At 38.2% G+C, this 18,829-nt stretch overlaps 3 protein-coding genes across 5 annotated transcripts in view; all 3 read left to right on the top strand.

The window, feature by feature from the left end:
• LOC106137842 (transcription termination factor 2) overlaps nt 1-7,783 on the top strand; it is a 32,323-nt gene extending 24,540 nt beyond the window's left edge. The window contains exons 18-21 of the mRNA XM_060949217.1: nt 198-369; nt 2,341-2,504; nt 3,530-3,687; nt 6,801-7,783. Of these exons, the coding sequence (XP_060805200.1) occupies nt 198-369; nt 2,341-2,504; nt 3,530-3,687; nt 6,801-6,954 (648 nt within the window). The 3' untranslated portion in view covers nt 6,955-7,783. The remainder of the gene's footprint in view (nt 1-197; nt 370-2,340; nt 2,505-3,529; nt 3,688-6,800) is intronic.
• A 1,010-nt stretch (nt 7,784-8,793) lies between these two features.
• Nucleotides 8,794-9,935, top strand: LOC106140938 (uncharacterized). Its single transcript, XM_013342589.2, has 2 exons — nt 8,794-9,005; nt 9,530-9,935. Exons 1-2 carry the CDS (start codon nt 8,906-8,908, stop codon nt 9,835-9,837), a joined length of 408 nt encoding a protein of 135 aa, XP_013198043.2. The 5' UTR covers nt 8,794-8,905; the 3' UTR covers nt 9,838-9,935.
• Nucleotides 9,936-12,156: 2,221 nt separating this feature from the next.
• On the top strand, nt 12,157-16,616 carry LOC106137887 (uncharacterized). 3 transcript variants are annotated; one of them, XM_060949184.1, is made up of 4 exons: nt 12,157-12,320; nt 12,400-13,217; nt 13,633-13,704; nt 15,002-15,360. In XM_060949184.1, the coding sequence occupies exons 1-4, from the start codon at nt 12,312-12,314 to the stop codon at nt 15,054-15,056; spliced, it is 954 nt and encodes a 317-aa protein (XP_060805167.1). In that variant the 5' UTR covers nt 12,157-12,311; the 3' UTR covers nt 15,057-15,360. The 3 variants fall into 3 exon arrangements, 2 of the variants coding, with proteins under 2 accessions (XP_060805167.1, XP_013194279.2); XR_009657247.1 differs by lacking the exon at nt 12,157-12,320 and adding an exon at nt 16,478-16,616 and having other exon boundaries at nt 12,385-13,217; nt 15,002-16,092; XM_013338825.2 differs by lacking the exons at nt 12,157-12,320; nt 15,002-15,360 and adding an exon at nt 16,478-16,616 and having other exon boundaries at nt 12,385-13,217.
• The last annotated feature ends 2,213 nt before the right edge of the window (nt 16,617-18,829 follow it).

Below are 18,829 nucleotides of genomic sequence, written 5' to 3'. Positions count from 1 at the left end.
TTTTTGTTAATGTTTAAATTTCTATGCGGTAAAGATGTAACAAATATTAGAATATACCATAGTTAACAAAATATAAAATTAGAAAATGTTGTTAGTAGCGCCATCTATGTAAACACAATGAGTAACTTCCTTTCTAAATAAAATTAGTCTATTACGGAAAGCAACGTGTTTTAATAACAAACAAACTGTATTTTTAGAGTGGCGGCCAACCAGATGAAGAGGACAACGAGCCTCAAGACAGCGTGGGTGTTGCTGAAGCTATTCGTTCAGTGCTGTCTCCGAACAACCCAGTGTTTGAGCTCACCCGACTGTCCTCCAAGATCAAGGCAGTGATGGACTGTCTGCAACAGAACGTGTTCTCCAACAAGAGTAAGTACCTAGTAGGTACTCTTCAAAAACCTCTGTCTGATGGAATACACCATCTTAAAAATAGGTCAATCAAAGCGATCTATTTGAAGTGCATTTTTCGGTCATAATGTATCCATAGTTCATTTACGAAGCCCAAGGAGGTTCTGCAAGGAGGGGGCGGGGTTTAAAGCTTCAAGTGTGTTCTCACGAAATCAAAAGACTCGATGATCTTAACATAACATATCCTATTAATATTATAAACTACAGGCCGCCCGCGACTTCGTCCGCATGTAAACCCTATCAATCCCGCGGGAACTTTGGGATAAAAAGTAGCCTATGTGTTATTCTGAGTCTTCAGCTACCTACACACCAAATTTCATCGTAACCGGTTCAGTAGTATTTGCGTGAAAGAGTAACAAACATCCATACTGACATCCTGGCATACAAACTTTCGCATCCTACTAATATTATAAATGCGTGGACGAAGTCGCGGGCGGCCTCTAGTAATATATGTACATTCAGTCAGAAAAGTATCGGGAATGGATTATTTATTTATGGTTCCAAATTCAAATTTTTGTTTTTTTTGTTGTTGTTAGATTGGCACAACTGTTTTCCATTTTGGCGCGGAGTTTGAGTTGCATCTGTTGTTTACATTAAATACAGTGCTATTTTTAGTTATATCATATCTAGTGTGTATTGCTAATTTCATAATGGATAAAAACATCGAACAAAGAGTTTGTCTTAAATTTTGCATTGCCAATGGAATATCGTGTTCGGAGTCACTGAAAATGTTACAGAAGGCTTACGGTGATCGACTTTATCAAAAACTCGTGCTTATGAGTGGTAACAAAGCGTTCAAAAGCGGTCGAGATGTGATGGAAGATTTGCCTCGCTCTGGTAGGCCATCAACGTCTGCAACTGAAGTTAACATCGCAAAAGTGAAGGAAATAGTGACTGAAAATCCTCATTCAACTTTGAGAGAGATAGCCACCGAACTTTCTGTATCTCACGAGTCGATCCGTACCATTTTAACTAATAATTTGGGTATGAAACATTTGCCGCTCGGCTAGTCCCAAAAGACCTGAATTTTTTTCAAAAACTCAATCGCATGAGAGTCGCTGAGGACATGCTAGAACGAGTCAATTCCGACCCAACATTCATGAAACGCATTGTTACTGGTGACGAGACGTGGGTTTACGAGTTTGACATACAAACTAGTCAACAAGCTTCGGAGTGGCGCCTTCCAACTGAACCGAAACCGAAAAAACCACGCCAAAGTCGTTCAAAAGTCAAAGTCATGTTGATTGTTTTCTTTGACTATCGCGGTGTTGTGCACTCGGAATTCTTGCCGGAAGGTCAAACGGTAAATAAGGAATATTATTTGAGTGTTATGCGGCGTTTAAGAGAGCAAATCCGACGAAAAAGGCCAGATTTGTGGAAAGAAAATTCTTGGATTTTGCACCATGGTAATGCACCTTCGCACAAGGCCATCATTGTGAACGAATTTTTAACCAAACACTCAACAAATACCATCGAGCAACCACCATATTCACCAGATATGGCTCCAGCCGACTTTTTTCTTTTTCCTAAACTCAAATTACTACTTCGTGGCACCCGTTTTCAATCGGTAGAAGACATAAAAGAGAATTCGCGGCGAGAACTGACCTCAATTCCGGAAACAGCGTTTAAAAAATGTTTTGATGATTGGATTATTCGTTGGCGTAAGTGTATCGTTTCTAAAGGAGCATATTTTGAAGGTGATAAAATAAATTTGGATGAATAACAAACAGTTTGTGTATTATTGATCTTTTCCTGCTACTTTCTTGACAGAGTAGTATATATGGTTACACTTGGTTGATTCTTCTTTTAGCCGATGGGCTAGCAACCTGTCACTATTTCAATCACAATTCTTTCGAAGACTGTAGGCTCTGTCTACCCCGCACGGGATATAGACGTGACTATACGTACGTATGTATTGTTTGTTCCCCCCAGCCGACAAAGCGGTGGTCGTGTCGCAATGGACGTCAGTCCTCAGTTTGGTGGAGCGCGAGCTGACCAAAGGCGGCGTGCGCAGCGTGACGCTGAGCGGCAACGTGCCGGTGCCGGCGCGGCAACGCCTCATCGACGCCGTCAACGACCCGCTCAGCAGCGCCAGGGTATTGTGCTTCGTTCGTTCGTTATCATTCGTTCACTAATCAAATTCATTGTCGTTCATTCATTCAACAACTATCGGCATACACTTGTAAATATTAGACAGCTGAAGCACGTTGCAATTGTATTAGTATACTAGTTGAATTTGGGATATAAAGTACATACATATTGTCACGGCCTCTGTGGCGCAGCGGTAGTACGCTTGTCTGTGACACCGGAGGTCCCGGGTTCGAATCCCGGCCAGGGCATGATGAGAAAATAACTTTTCTTCTTTATTACTAAATCATCATAAAAGAAGGGTTTATTTCAATAAAGTAATCAAAACAAATAATCCTGTTAAAACTTTAGACTAATAAAGTATGCTGTAATCATGTTAATATGCATACTTCACACCGAGTCAATAAGTCGCTGGTTTAAATCCGGCTCGAGGGACCATAATGTAAATTCAGAATTCTGTTGGCTCTGTCTACCCCGCAAGGGATATACAGGGTGACATTTAAAACAACTGCATCCTTTTAAACATAGACTATATCCATGCTTCTGAGCCGTTTGAGCCTATTTTTATTAAAATTATACGTCATCATTTTCACATTTAAAAAACCCTCAAAAACTACGTCACACGCTTTATTAAAGACCAATACTACAAAAAGAAAATAAAACTAAACATGTAAATAAATGTCTGAAAAATAAATCATTTTTCTAGTATCAAGATCATGTAAAGTACAGAGTTGTCGAGATCGCTCAGCTGAATGCATTGTGTCGTTGACCTCTGAATCTTACGCGTCGCTTTTCCGCCGGCCGGGGTGATATTACGTATTTAGGATCGTGGATTTTGAAACTTTTATTTTTTTTTCGTACTTTCTGAAATATGAACCGATGTTTTTGTTTTAACGTTTTTAAATATCCTTTAGATGAGTACACTTAACAGTTAAATTTATGCAGTTGAATTAAAAGTCACCCTGTAGATGTGATGACATGTATATAGACGTGATGATATGGGAAATAATTTCAAAATTTTCTTTTTTTGTAGGTAATGCTTCTTTCATTGTGCGCCGGCGGCGTTGGTCTCAATTTATGCGGCGCCAACCATCTGCTCCTGTTGGACCCGCACTGGAACCCGCAGCTGGAGGAGCAAGCGCAGGATAGAATATACCGCGTGGGGCAGAAGAAACACGTTCACATTTACAGGTCGGTGTTTTAAATGACGATCTTATCAATTTTTATATAGGTGACAGACAAATTAAGAGATCTATATTTGTAAATGGACGTCCGGTGATAATGCTGCAGTGTAGTTTGTTCCGCCGCTTCTTCTACTTCTTCTTCGCTTTAGCATATACAAATTTACTGGATTATGCTCGCTGTTTTAATTTATGCGGCGCCAACCACCTGCTCCTGTTGGACCCGCACTGGAACCCGCAGCTGGAGGAGCAAGCGCAGGATAGAATATACCGCGTGGGGCAGAAGAAACACGTTCACATTTACAGGTCGGTGTTTTAAATGACGATCTTATCAATTTTTATATAGGTGACAGACAAATTAAGAGATCTATATTTGTAAATGGACGTCCGGTGATAATGCTGCAGTGTAGTTTGTTCCGCCGCTTCTTCTACTTCTTCTTCGCTTTAGCATATACAAATTTACTGGATTATGCTCGCTGTTTCAATTTGTTCGGCGCCGATCATCTGCTCCTATTGGACCCCCACTGGAACTTCCAGCTGGAAGAGCAAGCGCAGGATAGAATGTACCGCGTGGGGCAGAAGAAACACGTTCACATTTACAGGTCGGTGTTTTAAATGACGATCTAATATTTTTTTTATATAAGTGACAGACAAGTTAAGAGATCTATATTTGTAAATTGAGGTCCGGTGATAATGCTGCAGCGTAGTTTGTTCCGCTGCTTCTTCTACATATGCGCTTTGGTAGCGATAGTATTTATAATTAGATTTAAGTGATGTGACGTCAATAAGTGATACCTTGTATCCAATTTTGAAAATAAATCTATTCTAACTACTGAGCTTGTGAGACAGTAAAGGAAAACAAACGAATATTGTGAAAATTCCCGATGGAACGTGATTTTAGGATTTACACTGGTAGAGCGGTACGTTGAAGCGCCATCTATCCGACGTTGGTTGAATTTTTTAGTAACTAGATAGTTACTTGGCGTGGATATAGATGTCGCTTTAGCATATTATACAAATTTACTGGATTATGCTCGCTGTTTCAATTTATTCGGCGCCAATCATCTGCTCCTATTGTACCCTCACTGGAACTCCCAGCTGGAAGAGCAAGCGCAGTAGAATATACTGCGTAAGGCAGAAACACGTCTATATTTACAGGTCGGCGTTACATTAGTTTGAGTGCTAACCGATGCTCTTACGGTGAGGGTAAACATCGTGAGGAAACCTGCACATATAAGTATAGCCATGAACGCTTAAATAGTTATGATATTCTGATCTTCGAAAATCCGCCTGAAAGATAGGGCTCTTAAGAATTGGACGACGGAAAAAAAAATCATACAGTAAGATTTTTAAAATTTCTCTTTTTGCTAATCTATCCTAATATTTTAAAGCTGAAGAGTTTGTTTGTATGTTTGTTTGATCGCGCTAATCTCAGAATGGCTTCAATGATGCCCAAAATAACTATTCCACGCAGACGAAGTCGCCGTCACAGCTAGTAGTTAATATGTTTTCTCGCACTAGGAATAAAACCCGAAACTGCTGCTCCACGCCAAAAATGTATCGGATACAACAATCATAATTAAAAACTGATATGGAAATGAGTAATTTTCTTATGAGAAATGGGACATGACTTTGGCTATTTGTCAATATGAATAATACCAAGCTGGGATTTCTACCGGATGTCGTTTATTTACAACCCATCAATCATTTTTACTTGGGTACCCCAAAAAAAGAGTGTTATGCCGCAATATTTTATAGAACTTAACATATAATCATGTCTGTATGCCTTGCAAAGTAGACAGAGCCAATAGTCACCAAAAGACTGAATAGCCAAGTTTAGCTGTTTGGCTTCATGATAGAATTGACATTCAAATAGCGACAGGTTGCTAGCCCCATTGCCTAAAGAGGAATCCCAAGTATATAAGCTTATCCCGTAGTCGCCTTTCGCGACATCCATGGGAAAGAGATGGAGTGGTCCTATTCTTTTTTCTATTGGTGCAAAGCGAGAAAATTTGTATTTCTTTATTTATGTTGGTTACAAATAATTTCTGGAAATATTTTTATTAAAGACTTCCTGAATATTCCCACGTGAAGAAATAAGTCAATAATATTAAATATAAATAAATAAGTTTTCTATCACACATTAGAGCCGAAATATCTTTTAAAGTCCACTTCTTAAGGTCCTGAAATAGATATTTGATATAATTTTTTTTTTTAATATTGTACATAAATGTTGTTTATATATATAGCCATGAGATAATAAAACAAAAAATAGATTTCATTATGAATTATGCTATTAACCATATTGTATTTTAGATTTATTTTTCAACAAAGACGTATCAAGATTGTTTACCTTTATGTCAGGTTCTAAAGGAATGGACTAAGGCATTATGAAATATGCATCCAGATATCCAATCACATAATGAATAAATAATTATATACACGGGCCAGATTACACAGACTGAGTTAGCCTCGAAGTAATTTCGAGACTTGTGTTACAAGATACTAACTCAAAGATACTATATTTTATAATAAATAACTACATAGAAAAACATCTAAGACTCAGGGCAATCAGAGAAAGTTTATTTCTCGTCATGCCCTGGCCGGGATTCGAAACAGGCATCGCTGCGCCACAGAGGCCGCAAAATGCAACCTATGCTGTGCATCGCTGAGAGAGATATAAATGTGGCGTGACGTCGGCGCCGCACGGGTATTAAGAAAGTCATTGTCGCGATTCGTGATCGCCGACCGCTGCCAAATATCTGGAGTATTGCAAACGCGCGGTGAATTTGGCGTGGTTTTATCTTTTTCTGACAGAAATGTAAAAATTTCTGCAGCTTGTAAGTGCGAATCTTACATTTATTTATTATTAAGTCGATACTCTAAAGGATCTTAGGGCAATTGTTGTTTTGTTTTTATTTTATGAAGAACATTAAAGGCAAGTGGAAAGAGGTAGTATCTGCCTACCCCTCCGGGAAAGAGGCGTGATTTTATGTATGTATGTATGTATTAAAGGCTATAACAATTCATTATATTCTGTAGTGTAGTAGTTCCTGAAAAGTCAAGATTTACGTATAATTAATTCATTGACATAAATAATTAGGTACATTTATTCTTCGTCAGATTCATGTGCGTGGACACCGTGGAGCAGAGCATCCGCAAGTTGCAACAAGCCAAGCTGGAGCTGGCCGAGAACGTGCTGACTGGCGCGCGGCATACCAACGCTTCCAAACTCAGCATCGAAGACCTCAAAGTGCTGTTCAATATGGGCCAGTGATGATGATTGTAGTTATTCACCATATTTCGACGTTAGACTGAATGTGGAAGCAATATCCTACTAATATTATAAATCCGAAAGTATGTCAGTATGTATGTTTGTTACTCTTTCACGCAAAAACTACTGAACTGATTACGATGAAATTTGGTATGTAGGTAGCTGAAGACCCAGAATAACATATAGGCTACTTTTTATTCCGCAGTACCCGCGGGATTGATAGGGTTTCCATGCGGACGAAGTCGCGGGCGGCCTCTAGTTAATTAATATAATGAAACCTGTCATATTAAGGGATCGTAACCGTGTGTCGGTATGCCACGACATATTTGGATTCATTGCCATCCGGTTTAATGAGATCTTTTTAATTTAGCTAACAATTGTGATAGTAATTTGGTAAGCCCAAGTTGCAACAAGCCAAGCGGGAGTTGGATAAAAACGTGCTTCCAAACTCAGTATCAAAGACCTCAAAGTGCTGTTTAGTATAACCAATATATAACCAATGATAACTATGACCAGAAGAAATACAAGTATTTTCACCAGATTTCAATGTCAGACTGGATGTGGGACCGTCGATGTTGGGAGCTTAGACTAGCTTAAACCTAGACTACAAACTATTCACAATATTTCATGTCACACAGTGTAAATACAAGCAGAGAACTTTTCACCAGATTTCTATGTTAAACTGAATGTAGGACCATCAATGTTAAGAGCTATTTTAACCATGAAATGTCGAAGTTAATTAAATCAGTTTGTAAGGTTATGACTTATTTTGGATTTGTTATTGTGACTTATTAATCTGGTATTTAGAGGCTTGGCAATCAGGATCTCACAGTGATGTGGGTTCGGTGGGTGATATGTTGATGTTAATAATGAAAGTTGTTTTGGGATCACGAAAGGTAAAAACGCGACTTCAAATTTAAAATTGAAAAATGAGTGAAATTGAACCATATAATTTTGGATTGTGTATGTCTTACCTTAAAGATTCCTTTATTATAAATATTATTTTCAGCTAAGATTAGTGCGACTGGGTCGTGGGAAAAATCTTTTTCGGTAAAATAAAGTTATGCGCATAAAACGGGCGTATAATTTTAATGTGAATTTCGAGATTAAAAGATGGTTAATTGGTATACTATTTAACTTGCAGTAAAATTGGCATTATCTATCAATAAACTTCCGCTGTTTATTATTATTACTCTCAATCATTTCTACTGAATCGCGCTCAAAAATAATGTTATGATATACTTTTTTTTTATTTAAAATGGAGGAACTTGTCAAATTAAACTAACGCTCAGCTTATCACAGCCAAGAAAAATAGTTTAATTTGCGTCACTTCCATAAGTACAATTCTATCTATAACATTGAAAAAGGTTGATATTGAATTATGGTATAGAAAAAATGTTTTTAGTCAGTGCGTTAAAGTTCTTTAATACTTGTACAGTCAAACAAAAACTTGTAATTTTGTATCATTCAATATTGTTAAATATATTATATGTGTAATGATTTAATTTTCAATTATTTTTTATAACACTGATAGTTTAAAATAAATGATTATTTTGTTAGAAAATTTGTTTCTTTTTGCGTGCGTGTTCGAGTGTTATTCTTTGGTAATAATTTAAGGCAGAATGAAAAATGTGCGATGTATGTCAATGTCGCTTATGTAACGTGTATAATAGCGGTCAATGAACTTGAATGAAAGCAGTATTTATTTTTGCTCTTGCCTGCAAACCAATTCCAACGTTGCGATTATGAGACATGGCAAAGGACTGCCAACACTTGGCAATATTACAAAGGAAACACACAACTTCTAAACATGCGTCAATCAGTAAAAATCCGAGACAAACCGTGCAGACAGACACAAGTTGAAACTTTTCTATTAATAGTAAGCGTGAGATGCGCGCGCGCAGGAGTCGCCATTGACCGGCTGCGGCGGGCTGTTTCTCTTCAATTTTAAGTTATGATGAGCTCTGAGAGACGCGGGGCGGCGCCTGCGCACGTTAGCAAGCGGCTGTACGCCACGATCGGCCTTTTTATCGGAGTTATTTGTGTTTTCGGAGGTGAGTACGCGACCTTTTTATTTACTAACATTGTTCATCAAGAATGTCAAAATTTTAGTAATTATTGGAATTTGCCTGCTCTGTTGCTACACCAGTTTTCTTTTATGAGATGAGGAAAATACAAAAATTCTACTACATATATTTATCATTGCAAGCCAAGAACGTCCCTTATTTCCATTTTATATTATAACGAACTAATTAAACACTATATAGTGAATATATTTTTTATTATAAATCTTTTACATGTAGCCTTTTTCTGAAGTTGCCCTATTTCCATAGGCTAAAAATTAATCATTTAATAAGAGATCTTGGTCGTAGGCCGGTCTTGTTCAACTTGAAACAAGTTTTTTACTAAGTAAGTAATTAATAGTAGGTAATTAGTAAGTAGGTAATATACATCAATAATCAATGCCTTAGAGCAAATACCATATGCTGTAAACAATAGGTCAACATCGTTTTTTGTTCGTAGGTAGTATTTTTGTGATAAATTTAAATTTTCGATCTTTTCATCATTTCATTTCCAGGGTACATGTTGGGCCGCATGACCCTTCCGGAAATCAGAAGAAGCAATGATGTGATACCTCTGAACCTGACTGTTGCAGCCGACAGCCTGTTCAAGAAGGCCAAGCGGATATCACCCAAGGTAATCCATCACAACGACCCAGAAAAAATACAAGCCAAGCTTTTCTCCATATTTCAATGTCAGGCTGAATGCGGGACCATCAATAAATATAATTTAGGTGATTACGTTAAGAGTTCCATTAACCACGAAGTTGTAAAGTTAATGAAATCAATTAATAATGCAACGACATATTTGGATTCGTTAAGATGACATTATGTATCTACCTAATTACTTTTTGCCTAATAATTATTGTGATACTAAACTGATAATACCTAATAATAGCAGCAATGTATTGATTAAAAACTAAGTACAATAATATACCTACCTACTATATTTTGTTTTTCTTTATCCAAGATTCTTCCTTTTCTTCTATCTTTCCCAATCCTATCCTACGTTCAATTGAAATCTCAGATTATAGACATAATTAAATATTTTCTTCCTTGCTTACACACCTTTGTCAGTCAGCCGTCAGTCCTCTTAAGGGACTTATAAAGAGTACGCTGAACACTAGAGAAAGACAGGGGTGCAGTAAATGAAGGTAAGCAAAAGAACTAAACTTTCAATAGTTTACCCCTACAAAAATTAATCATCCTTATGGAATCGTACAAAATCTATAAAATGGATTTTTAAATGCCCGCCTAAATTATTTCCGCTTCCGGTGTATTTTAGCCATAGATTGCTTTAAAGAAAGTACATTTTTTTGTTTTGCTTTTTATTAGCAACGATGTTATCATGTACAGCCAAGTTGAATATGCCAGCTGTGACAGTGACATATCCTGCGTGTTGACTTAATAACCAATATCATTTTGTTCTGCGTGCATGCAGTACAAGCGCAACCAATCAAAATGCTTGATTTGATAAGCCGGCTGCTGTGCCGGCTGGTTGGTAAGCGTCATTGTGGCGTCATGTCATCGTCATATTATGCGTTGCTTGAGTCACCCACGACGCTAAACTTTAAAACAGTGTTTCCGACTAAGCTAATTCGGTGCACAATCTAGCATTTTTTTGACCAGGTCAGCCTTAGTGGCCCTCGATGAAGTACAAAAAATTGGATTCACAGTTGCAAGCAAAAACAAACAAAATATATCGTCTCTACATAGTAGGTATATTTTTTATGACGATAAAACAACGAAATGAAACTTCATTGTCTACCAATCAAATTAATATTTAATCACAATTTTGTAAAAAAAAAATTAAGTGTTCGTGGCGAATGACTATTATTACTATCTTTTATTATTGACGCTGTTTTTGTATACATACATACATACATAAAATCACGCCTTTTTCCCGGAGGGGTAGGCAGAGACTACCTCTTTCCACTTGCCACGATCTCTGCATACTTCGGGCGGTTTCGGGTACTTTTGACCTGATCCTTTACCAGGACGTCCTTAATAGGCTATTACACTCTTTTTTGAAAACTGTTTTAAATCAATCCTGAGACTGTGTTATACCTATAGAATTTTTATTAAAATTTTTTGAAGCCGAAAAGTGCTCTAAAAACGATTTATTATTTATGATTTTGTAATTTCGCGCGAAAACGCCATCCGCCATGCTGTTTTGACTCATGACGTCATACTTTTAGTAAACAATACGGCTCTACGTAAGACTAAAGTAAAAAGATTTTTGTAATAATGAATTACAATACATATTGTTGGTGTCTTGTTCCTGAATGCAAGAATACAAGTATAAAAACACCAGAAAAATTGTGGATTCCACTGCCAAGTGATATTAAGATGAGAAACACTTGGTTGAAATTAGCAAGAAGAGATCCAAAATAGGTTATGTTGGATTGGTTGTGTAATAATTTACCTATTATAATTGTGTATTGTAAGAGAATGTTTAATACAATAAATACTTACATCGCTGTTTTAACATTTCTTAACTCAGCAGAACAGAAATCGGGATTGGACGCAAAAAATTTCGCCACCATCAACGTATTAATCCTCGGTAGATTTATATTGTCTGCTTTCACAAAACCGTCTTCCATGATTCTATTAAATTATTAAAGAGTAAAAACCCAAAAACGTGATAGAAATTTTAAAATTTCAAAATAAACAGAGCCTGACATCATCAATATGTTTTCGATTCGATATTTGTTTACTAAAAGTATGACGTCACGTCAGTACCCAACATGGCGGATAGCGTTTTCGACTTTTGAAGAACAGATTAAAAAAGAGGATTTTTTAAATTGAATTATAAAATCCATATTGCACTTTTATGAATAATGATCGATGTTTTTCTTTTATTTTTTACAAAATCTATAAGATACGTGCATTTTTATATTTTTTTTTACATGGTGTAAAATAGCCTATTTGATCAAGATACGTTCGTCTAGGTCTTCCCACTCCGACCTTTCCCTCCACACTCTCCTTGTATATCTGCTTAGTCAACCTGCTTTCATTCATCCTCTCCACATCACCTAACCATCATCCGTTTTTGTATACGTTTACTGAAAGCGCATGTGTTTGGCAACTTGGCGCTTTTTTAGGTCGGATTTACAACCATTTCGTTAATGACAGTTGGCAACAGTGTTTGGCAAGTGGTGAATGAAATCAGCCCGCTCGTCATTACATCCCCGCCATTTTGTGACAAGGTAGCGAGAGGTTACTCTTTTGCGTCGTATGTATTACCAAGTGCAGTGATTATTATAAGTACAAATATAACATTAAGTGATTCTAGTGACAATGGTGCCGGTAAGTTAAATAATTATTCTCATTTTGCTATCAATCTTGTGCGGGTGAAACGTTATCTAATATAATGATGTCGTTACAGCAAACAAAAGTGTTCGTCGGCAGCCTGCCTCAGGGTTCCAAACCTGAAGATTTAAGAAAGTTATTCGAGCGCTTCGGCGCCGTCACAGAATGTGACATTATGAACCGATGCGGATTCGTACACATGCAAACCGAAGACCAAGCTACGGCCGCTATCAGAGGGTTAAATAATACCACGTTCAACGGCGCCGTTATATCTGTCGAGCGGGGTCGTATCAAGGAGCGCGGACAACGAGGCGGCGGCCGTGGCGGAGGCATGCGCGGCGGCATGCGGGGCGGCATGGACCGGCGCGGCGGCGGCATGGACCGGCGGGGCGGCGGCGGGCCCATGCGCGGCGGAGGCGGCGGCGGCCGGGACGCGCCCTACATGCGGGAGTCGCGGCCCATGGGGCACATGCGAGGCGGAGACATGCGCGGGCCGCCCATGGGAGGCATGGGCATGGGAGGCGGCGCGCGGAACGGCATGGGCGGCGGCTACGACCGCGGGGCGGAGCGCGCGCCGGCCGGCTACGACGACCGCTACAACGGCTACGGCGGGGAGGACCGCCGCGGCTTCGCGCTGTCCCGCGACCCGTACGCGGCGCCCGCGCCCATGTACGCGGACGACCGCCGCGGCTACGCGGCGCCGGTGGACGACATGGCGGGCATGTACCCGGAGGAGCGCCGCGCGCCGCTCTACCCGGACGAGCGCGAGCTGCTGGAGCGCCGCGCGCCGTACCGCGCGCCCGTGCCCATCGCCGGCGGCTACGAGCGCAGCGCGGCCCCGCAGCGGGGCGCGGGGATGGGCAACGGAGACATGTTCAGCAGGAGGTCCCCCATGTAAGTATCACGATATGAACGTTCGTTGATATGGAAGTAGCGTTGCCAGGCATCTGGATAAAGCCAGTCATAATTAGGCTTTTTGATCGCATGTCCTGCCAAAATAAACGGTGTCCATCTTGCCCGGATTTTGTTAGGCTTTTAACATATCGCAAAGCGAGAGCTGCCGCCGAGCATGGCCGATCGCAGGCGACGAGAGTCGACTACCGATAATACAGGGTTCCGGCTTTTTTAGCCAAATGTCCCGCCAAACTGGCTGGTCTGTCCGGCTATTAGTTTGGTGACCTGGCAACCCTATGTGGAGGGACACTAATATCTATCCATGAATATGTGAAATGAATTAGATCTCGTATTATATACATATTCAGATCAGGAAAAGGTATACAAATCAATAATGGAAAAAATGTATTTCCAGGGACCGCGGTGGAGCAGTTCCGTCCGGTTATGACAGAGATCCCTATGCACAACAATACCCACCAATGGGACGGTAAGTGTCTCCTAGTCTATACAGTACACTTCATGTGACTAATATGTAAACAACAATGGTTTTCAAGTTGTCATCAATCTAAATCTTCAGTTATATCATCAGTTTTGTCATGAAACTAGATATGAAGTTTGCTGCTTAATGCAAAACTGATGAATTTTAGTTATTAATTGTTTGAATGCTTAATGATGAATTGTGAAGAACATTTTTTACGATTTTTTGATAGGTATTTATTTCACGTTTATTTTTTATTTGGAATCTTTGGCACTAATGGTTCATGGAACTTTTGTACAGTGAAAATTTTGGACAGTGCTAATTACTATATTTAAAAAAAATTCTAACTGGTATCAAGAAATGTTTACCTATTAGTCACAATCATTTTTCCATGCAAATGAAACATACATTTACAAGTGTGGACAAACAAGTGATCAATATTGTTCTGTGTTGTAACTATCGAATAAATCAAAATACTTTTGCAATGCAGCTAAATTTGGACTGATTAAGACAAAGGTGATAAACATTTATATACAATGTGTTGTTTCGCCGCTGACATGGCTAACCGCACAGCCTTCAAAGTGGTAGTGCAACCTCTAGATGCTTCTAGAACATTCTGACGTGCGAATTAAGATGGCGGATTGTTTGTATTGCGGTGCGCTCACACTTTTTGGGACCAAACTTGACGTAAATAAGTCCCTGTGTAAACACAGGTTTTCTTGATATTAACGGTTGTATTTACATCAAGGCTGTGACCTGGAGCAGTTCAGGGTTGATTCTATTTTATAATGATTAGCGACAGAACAGAAACAGAAAGAGTAACTCATCTCATTCAATCTCGTACTTTAATTTGCGAGGAAAACAGCAATTACCTACTTCGTTAGCCTACTCCCGAAGCGTTTTTCAATTGTACTTCATTCTTAAATCGGACGTATCAATGAAATCACTAACATACGAGATATCATGTCCGAGCATGATTTTAATATAAAATGAACGAATCGGACGGACTAAAAACTTCCCGAGCAAGGGTTACTTCAAACCTTCGGAATGTCGACAACAATTTGGTGTTGTCTTGAAGTGTCGCTTATTATTTTTGGGATTTTCAAAATAAAAATACGGAGCTGTTTTTAAATAACAATTGTCTGTAATTCGAAAATCGAAAAAAAAAAACAATCGGACGCGTGAATTGCGTCAATGCGGCATAAATGAGGATAAATAGGAGCTTCGACAGGTGTCTAGAGGTGCACTATGGCTGGGCTAGGGTTGGTCATGCCGAGCAGCAGACTGAGCGTGTGTTTGTATGTAGCGGCGGCGGCGGCGCGGCGCGCGGCGGCGGCGCCATGGGCCCGCGCCGGTACTAGCGCTCCTGCGCCACTCTAGGATAAGATAGCGTTACTCCACGTGAACAAACTGTACCGGTAGTCTTCCGGGACCGAGGATCGTTGCGTTGCGTTCGGTAAAAGTCGACGACGACATTGAATGATCATGTAAATTAATTAATTAATTAATAAATGAAGATTGAGACGCGGGGTTTTATTTCGAACCGGACGGTGGCTCGCCCTATGCGAATCCCGCTTGCGATTGTATCGGCCGATCTTAAGGAATAAGTTAAATTGTATACTTAATTATAGATTAAATCCCTTTAAATATAGCAGATATTTTTTACTTTAATCTTTTCTTTGAGCACTAAAACTCAGATATCCTATTTGTGCATGATACCTGGTGTCCAGTCTCTGCTTTATACTGCTTCCATGGTTGCGGAATATATGTTTATAGCTGTGGTTTTATTGCAGGTGTAGACTATTAGAGACGCGACGGTCAATCGTCACGAGTATAATCTTCTGCAGTAGAACCAAATTTAAATTAAGCAGATGATAAAATGCTGGGGTGCGTTCATTTGCGGTCATATGAATTCGACAGGTAGTGACTACGTTGTCACACCGCGTTTATATCAGGGCTGCGCTATAAACGCTAGACGAACGCCGCCAAAAGCTTCAGATTTAGGATTGACCAGAAATGTTTTCAGACGAAATAACTTGATGTCTATCTAAACGCATAACACCTTTATATTCTAATAATTTATCGTTATACTGAACGCACCCCAGGCGAGGGTGGTTCAAACCAGCCATCTAATCTACAGGCCACATCACATATGATGATGGGCCGCATGTGAGAGCTAGTTAGAGCCGCGTCACGCGAGCCCTGCTCTCCGCATTTTCTGGCCCACGTTATCGTGCGTCGACTATCAACAAAGTGCGTGCGAGTCGTTTTCAGATAGATTAGATTCTTCATGCGGACGACAGGCGTACAGCGGCGGCATAACCATGCTATACAACGTCAACTTTTACGGTTAGGCGTCAACGGCTGAAGACGAGCGCCTAGCGAACAATAACAATCGTAAGTACGGCTCTAGACGCAAGCGTGCGTTACGACGCTCGATAAAGTCGCTCTTTCTCTACCAAAAAAGCAATCCTTCAGATTGCAATTCAGTTGGCAAAAGCCGGCATTAGAAAGGTTGCGGAAAAATAAGCGAATTCTAAAGCGATTGTCGTATATATTGAAATGCGGCGGTGACTTTTTTTATCGTCTTTATTACTTTTAAATCGTTAACGTAATTTTTCTTATGGCGCCCTTTTTTTTACACAATTGTGACAAACTGCCGTGCGGTTGCTGTGGCCACGTATTGGGCGGAATCACAGAACTACATTTGCGACCTCAAAGAACGTCCATTTTCTATATCAATTGCGATGAATGATTTATTAATACAATTTTGTGTTCGCAGGGTATGGTCTGGAGGTTGAAGCTTCAGGACAATTGGATTGAATATCCTTGTCAGTCTGGATATGGGCAGAGACGCCACCAGGAATGCCCTGCGTCGGGAAAGTGGATCGTTACTGAAATGAATAAACGTGTATTTTTTTTATTGATATTTTTTTTCATTTATAATCGAAAGCTTGCAAACCTAAGTTCTAGCATTTCCTTACGATGGCATCGTCAGGGAACGCAACAGTTGACTTTCCCATTTTGAATAAGTGAAAAAAGACTAGATCAGTAATGTTCCAATGAATAAAATAAAACAAGAGCCAGAGTTGGTACTTTGATTTTATTAGCATATTCAAAATATATTTCCACAGTATAAGATAAAACTTGGATTTTACTACATAAAATTCAAGCGAAGCTTTTATTCTCTAGCCAGTACGAGTATTGAACACAACTTTTATTGCATCATTGACACTATATTGCTAAAAATGAAGAAGCTATTTTTAATAAAACATTAATACAACATAAATAAGCTTCTTAGCTGCATTTATCACAAAAAATATTCAAAATTTGAGATCGTTAATCGGAATAGAATTTGAAGTGCCGATTTATCAAGCAACCACTTTTATATTAATGACAAAAATTGGAAAATTTATGGCAGATATATAGTAAAAAGAAAAAAAATTGGGTGTATTCGCTTGAAACATGTTATGCTGCATTGGTATTTTTTACACAGGTACTAGAAGATTTAATGTGTGAATAGACCCAACAATAGCAATACATTCAATAACTGCACTTTAATTTTAAAATTAAGTATAAAATATCTTCCTATATAACAAAAATATTACCAATAAATTACAAAAATTCATCATAAAAATAATATAAAATGAATACTTGAGGTTTTAGTTGTCATAAATTAAAATGGACGGTTAATATTCGATCATTGTATGTTACATATTTAGACTTTCTATAATCATAAGAAATTGTTTTTTGTTGCCGGAATACACTCATGTTTAAAAAATAATATATTTTACTACAATAATTTTTTTTAAATAAAAAATTAAGTTTCGATAAATATATGTTATAATACCTTTGGCGACAGAAGCTTAGGTGTGACCTTCGACTAGCATCGGTTCACGATCACTTACTTATAATATAATCTAAAGTATTAAATACCAAAATCGGAAGAAACCTACAAAATAAGTGTTCAAAATAAAAATATCAATGTACAGCCTCCTTAGTTTCGCATAACAATTTATTGTTCAAATTATCCTTGTTTCAAATAAAACATATTCAAATGAAGATAATTTTTTTTTTTTTATTTTAACGCCTATAACATCTTTAAGTTCTGATATTAATTAAGTACATACACATTTATTAAATAAATAATAAAAATAAATCTTGAAGCTACAATGAGGTCTCATTTACCCCAAAAATATGTATTGTTCATATAAAAAAGAAAAGTGTTAATAAATATTATTTTCTTATTCGAAATTTTATCTGAAATAGAATTTAATAGATATCTATCTATAGGTATCATGCTCTTGTTTCACTTATACTCGTTACCCAATACATCGAAATTTTACTAATCAAAATTATATTTACGACATCAAAAAGTTAAACAAGCTGAAAAATTTGATAATAAGTAGGTAAGTACATTTATCATATTGTATTCACTAATACACTAGTCTAAAGCACTTGTGGCGCCCTCTAGCATCCACTGTTTGTAATTTCACTGCGCCGGCGCATCGCCACACACCGGCCTTTAACTGAAACCCTCATAGCACCGCAGATTAATTAAATTGTAACTTCTAACGCTAGGGATCTCTTCGGTAACATGCTCATATTCTATGGAGGCCTATTCACGAACATTGACAACGCAATTTTATAGTAGGTCAGATCTGGTAGATCTTCGATGTACTATAGACTAGTTTCACAGATGAGAGTGAATTCAAACAACAAAAAAAAACCGCATTAAAAAACATATAATACAGATTGACACCATTCAACGATGAGTGACATGCCTCGTTCGTGAATAACCCCACTGATCTTTGGTTCTAACTAGACGTTATTTTTAATGGTAGTTTAAGGAGCTAGATTAAAATTGTAGAGAGAAACAGAAAATATTTCGTTAGTTTAATAAGTTCACTGTATTGTAGATATAACCTATTATCATTACTTTTATCATTTTTACAATTTTCTTGATAATTTCCTTTTATAATACCCTTTACTCTTCCCTGTTCGTATATATTATTTGAGGCGTGTGCTAGGCAAAAAGACAACGCGATTACAATCCAAAGTTAATTAATAAAATTCAAATATTCTTTTCAATTGAATTTTGCTAAACTACATACGTATAATTATTTTAAAAGGT

Source organism: Amyelois transitella, chromosome 18 (genome assembly GCF_032362555.1).
Source record: "Amyelois transitella isolate CPQ chromosome 18, ilAmyTran1.1, whole genome shotgun sequence".
In the NCBI taxonomy this organism is placed as follows: Eukaryota; Metazoa; Arthropoda; class Insecta; order Lepidoptera; family Pyralidae; genus Amyelois; species Amyelois transitella.
Note: the sequence above shows the minus strand (reverse complement) of the source record. Positions and strands in the feature narration are given on the sequence as shown.

Bases quoted from the DNA above. Each gene is read 5' to 3' on its own strand.
- LOC106140938 (XM_013342589.2), top strand. From the start codon at position 8,906: ATGATGAGCTCTGAGAGACGCGGGGCGGCGCCTGCGCACGTTAGCAAG. The intron at 9,006-9,529 runs GTGAGTACGCGA...TTTCATTTCCAG, and splicing joins AGTTATTTGTGTTTTCGGAG to GGTACATGTTGGGCCGCATG.
- LOC106137887 (XM_060949184.1), top strand. The intron at 13,218-13,632 runs GTAAGTATCACG...ATGTATTTCCAG, and splicing joins TTCAGCAGGAGGTCCCCCAT to GGACCGCGGTGGAGCAGTTC. The intron at 13,705-15,001 runs GTAAGTGTCTCC...GTTTGTATGTAG, and splicing joins CAATACCCACCAATGGGACG to CGGCGGCGGCGGCGCGGCGC.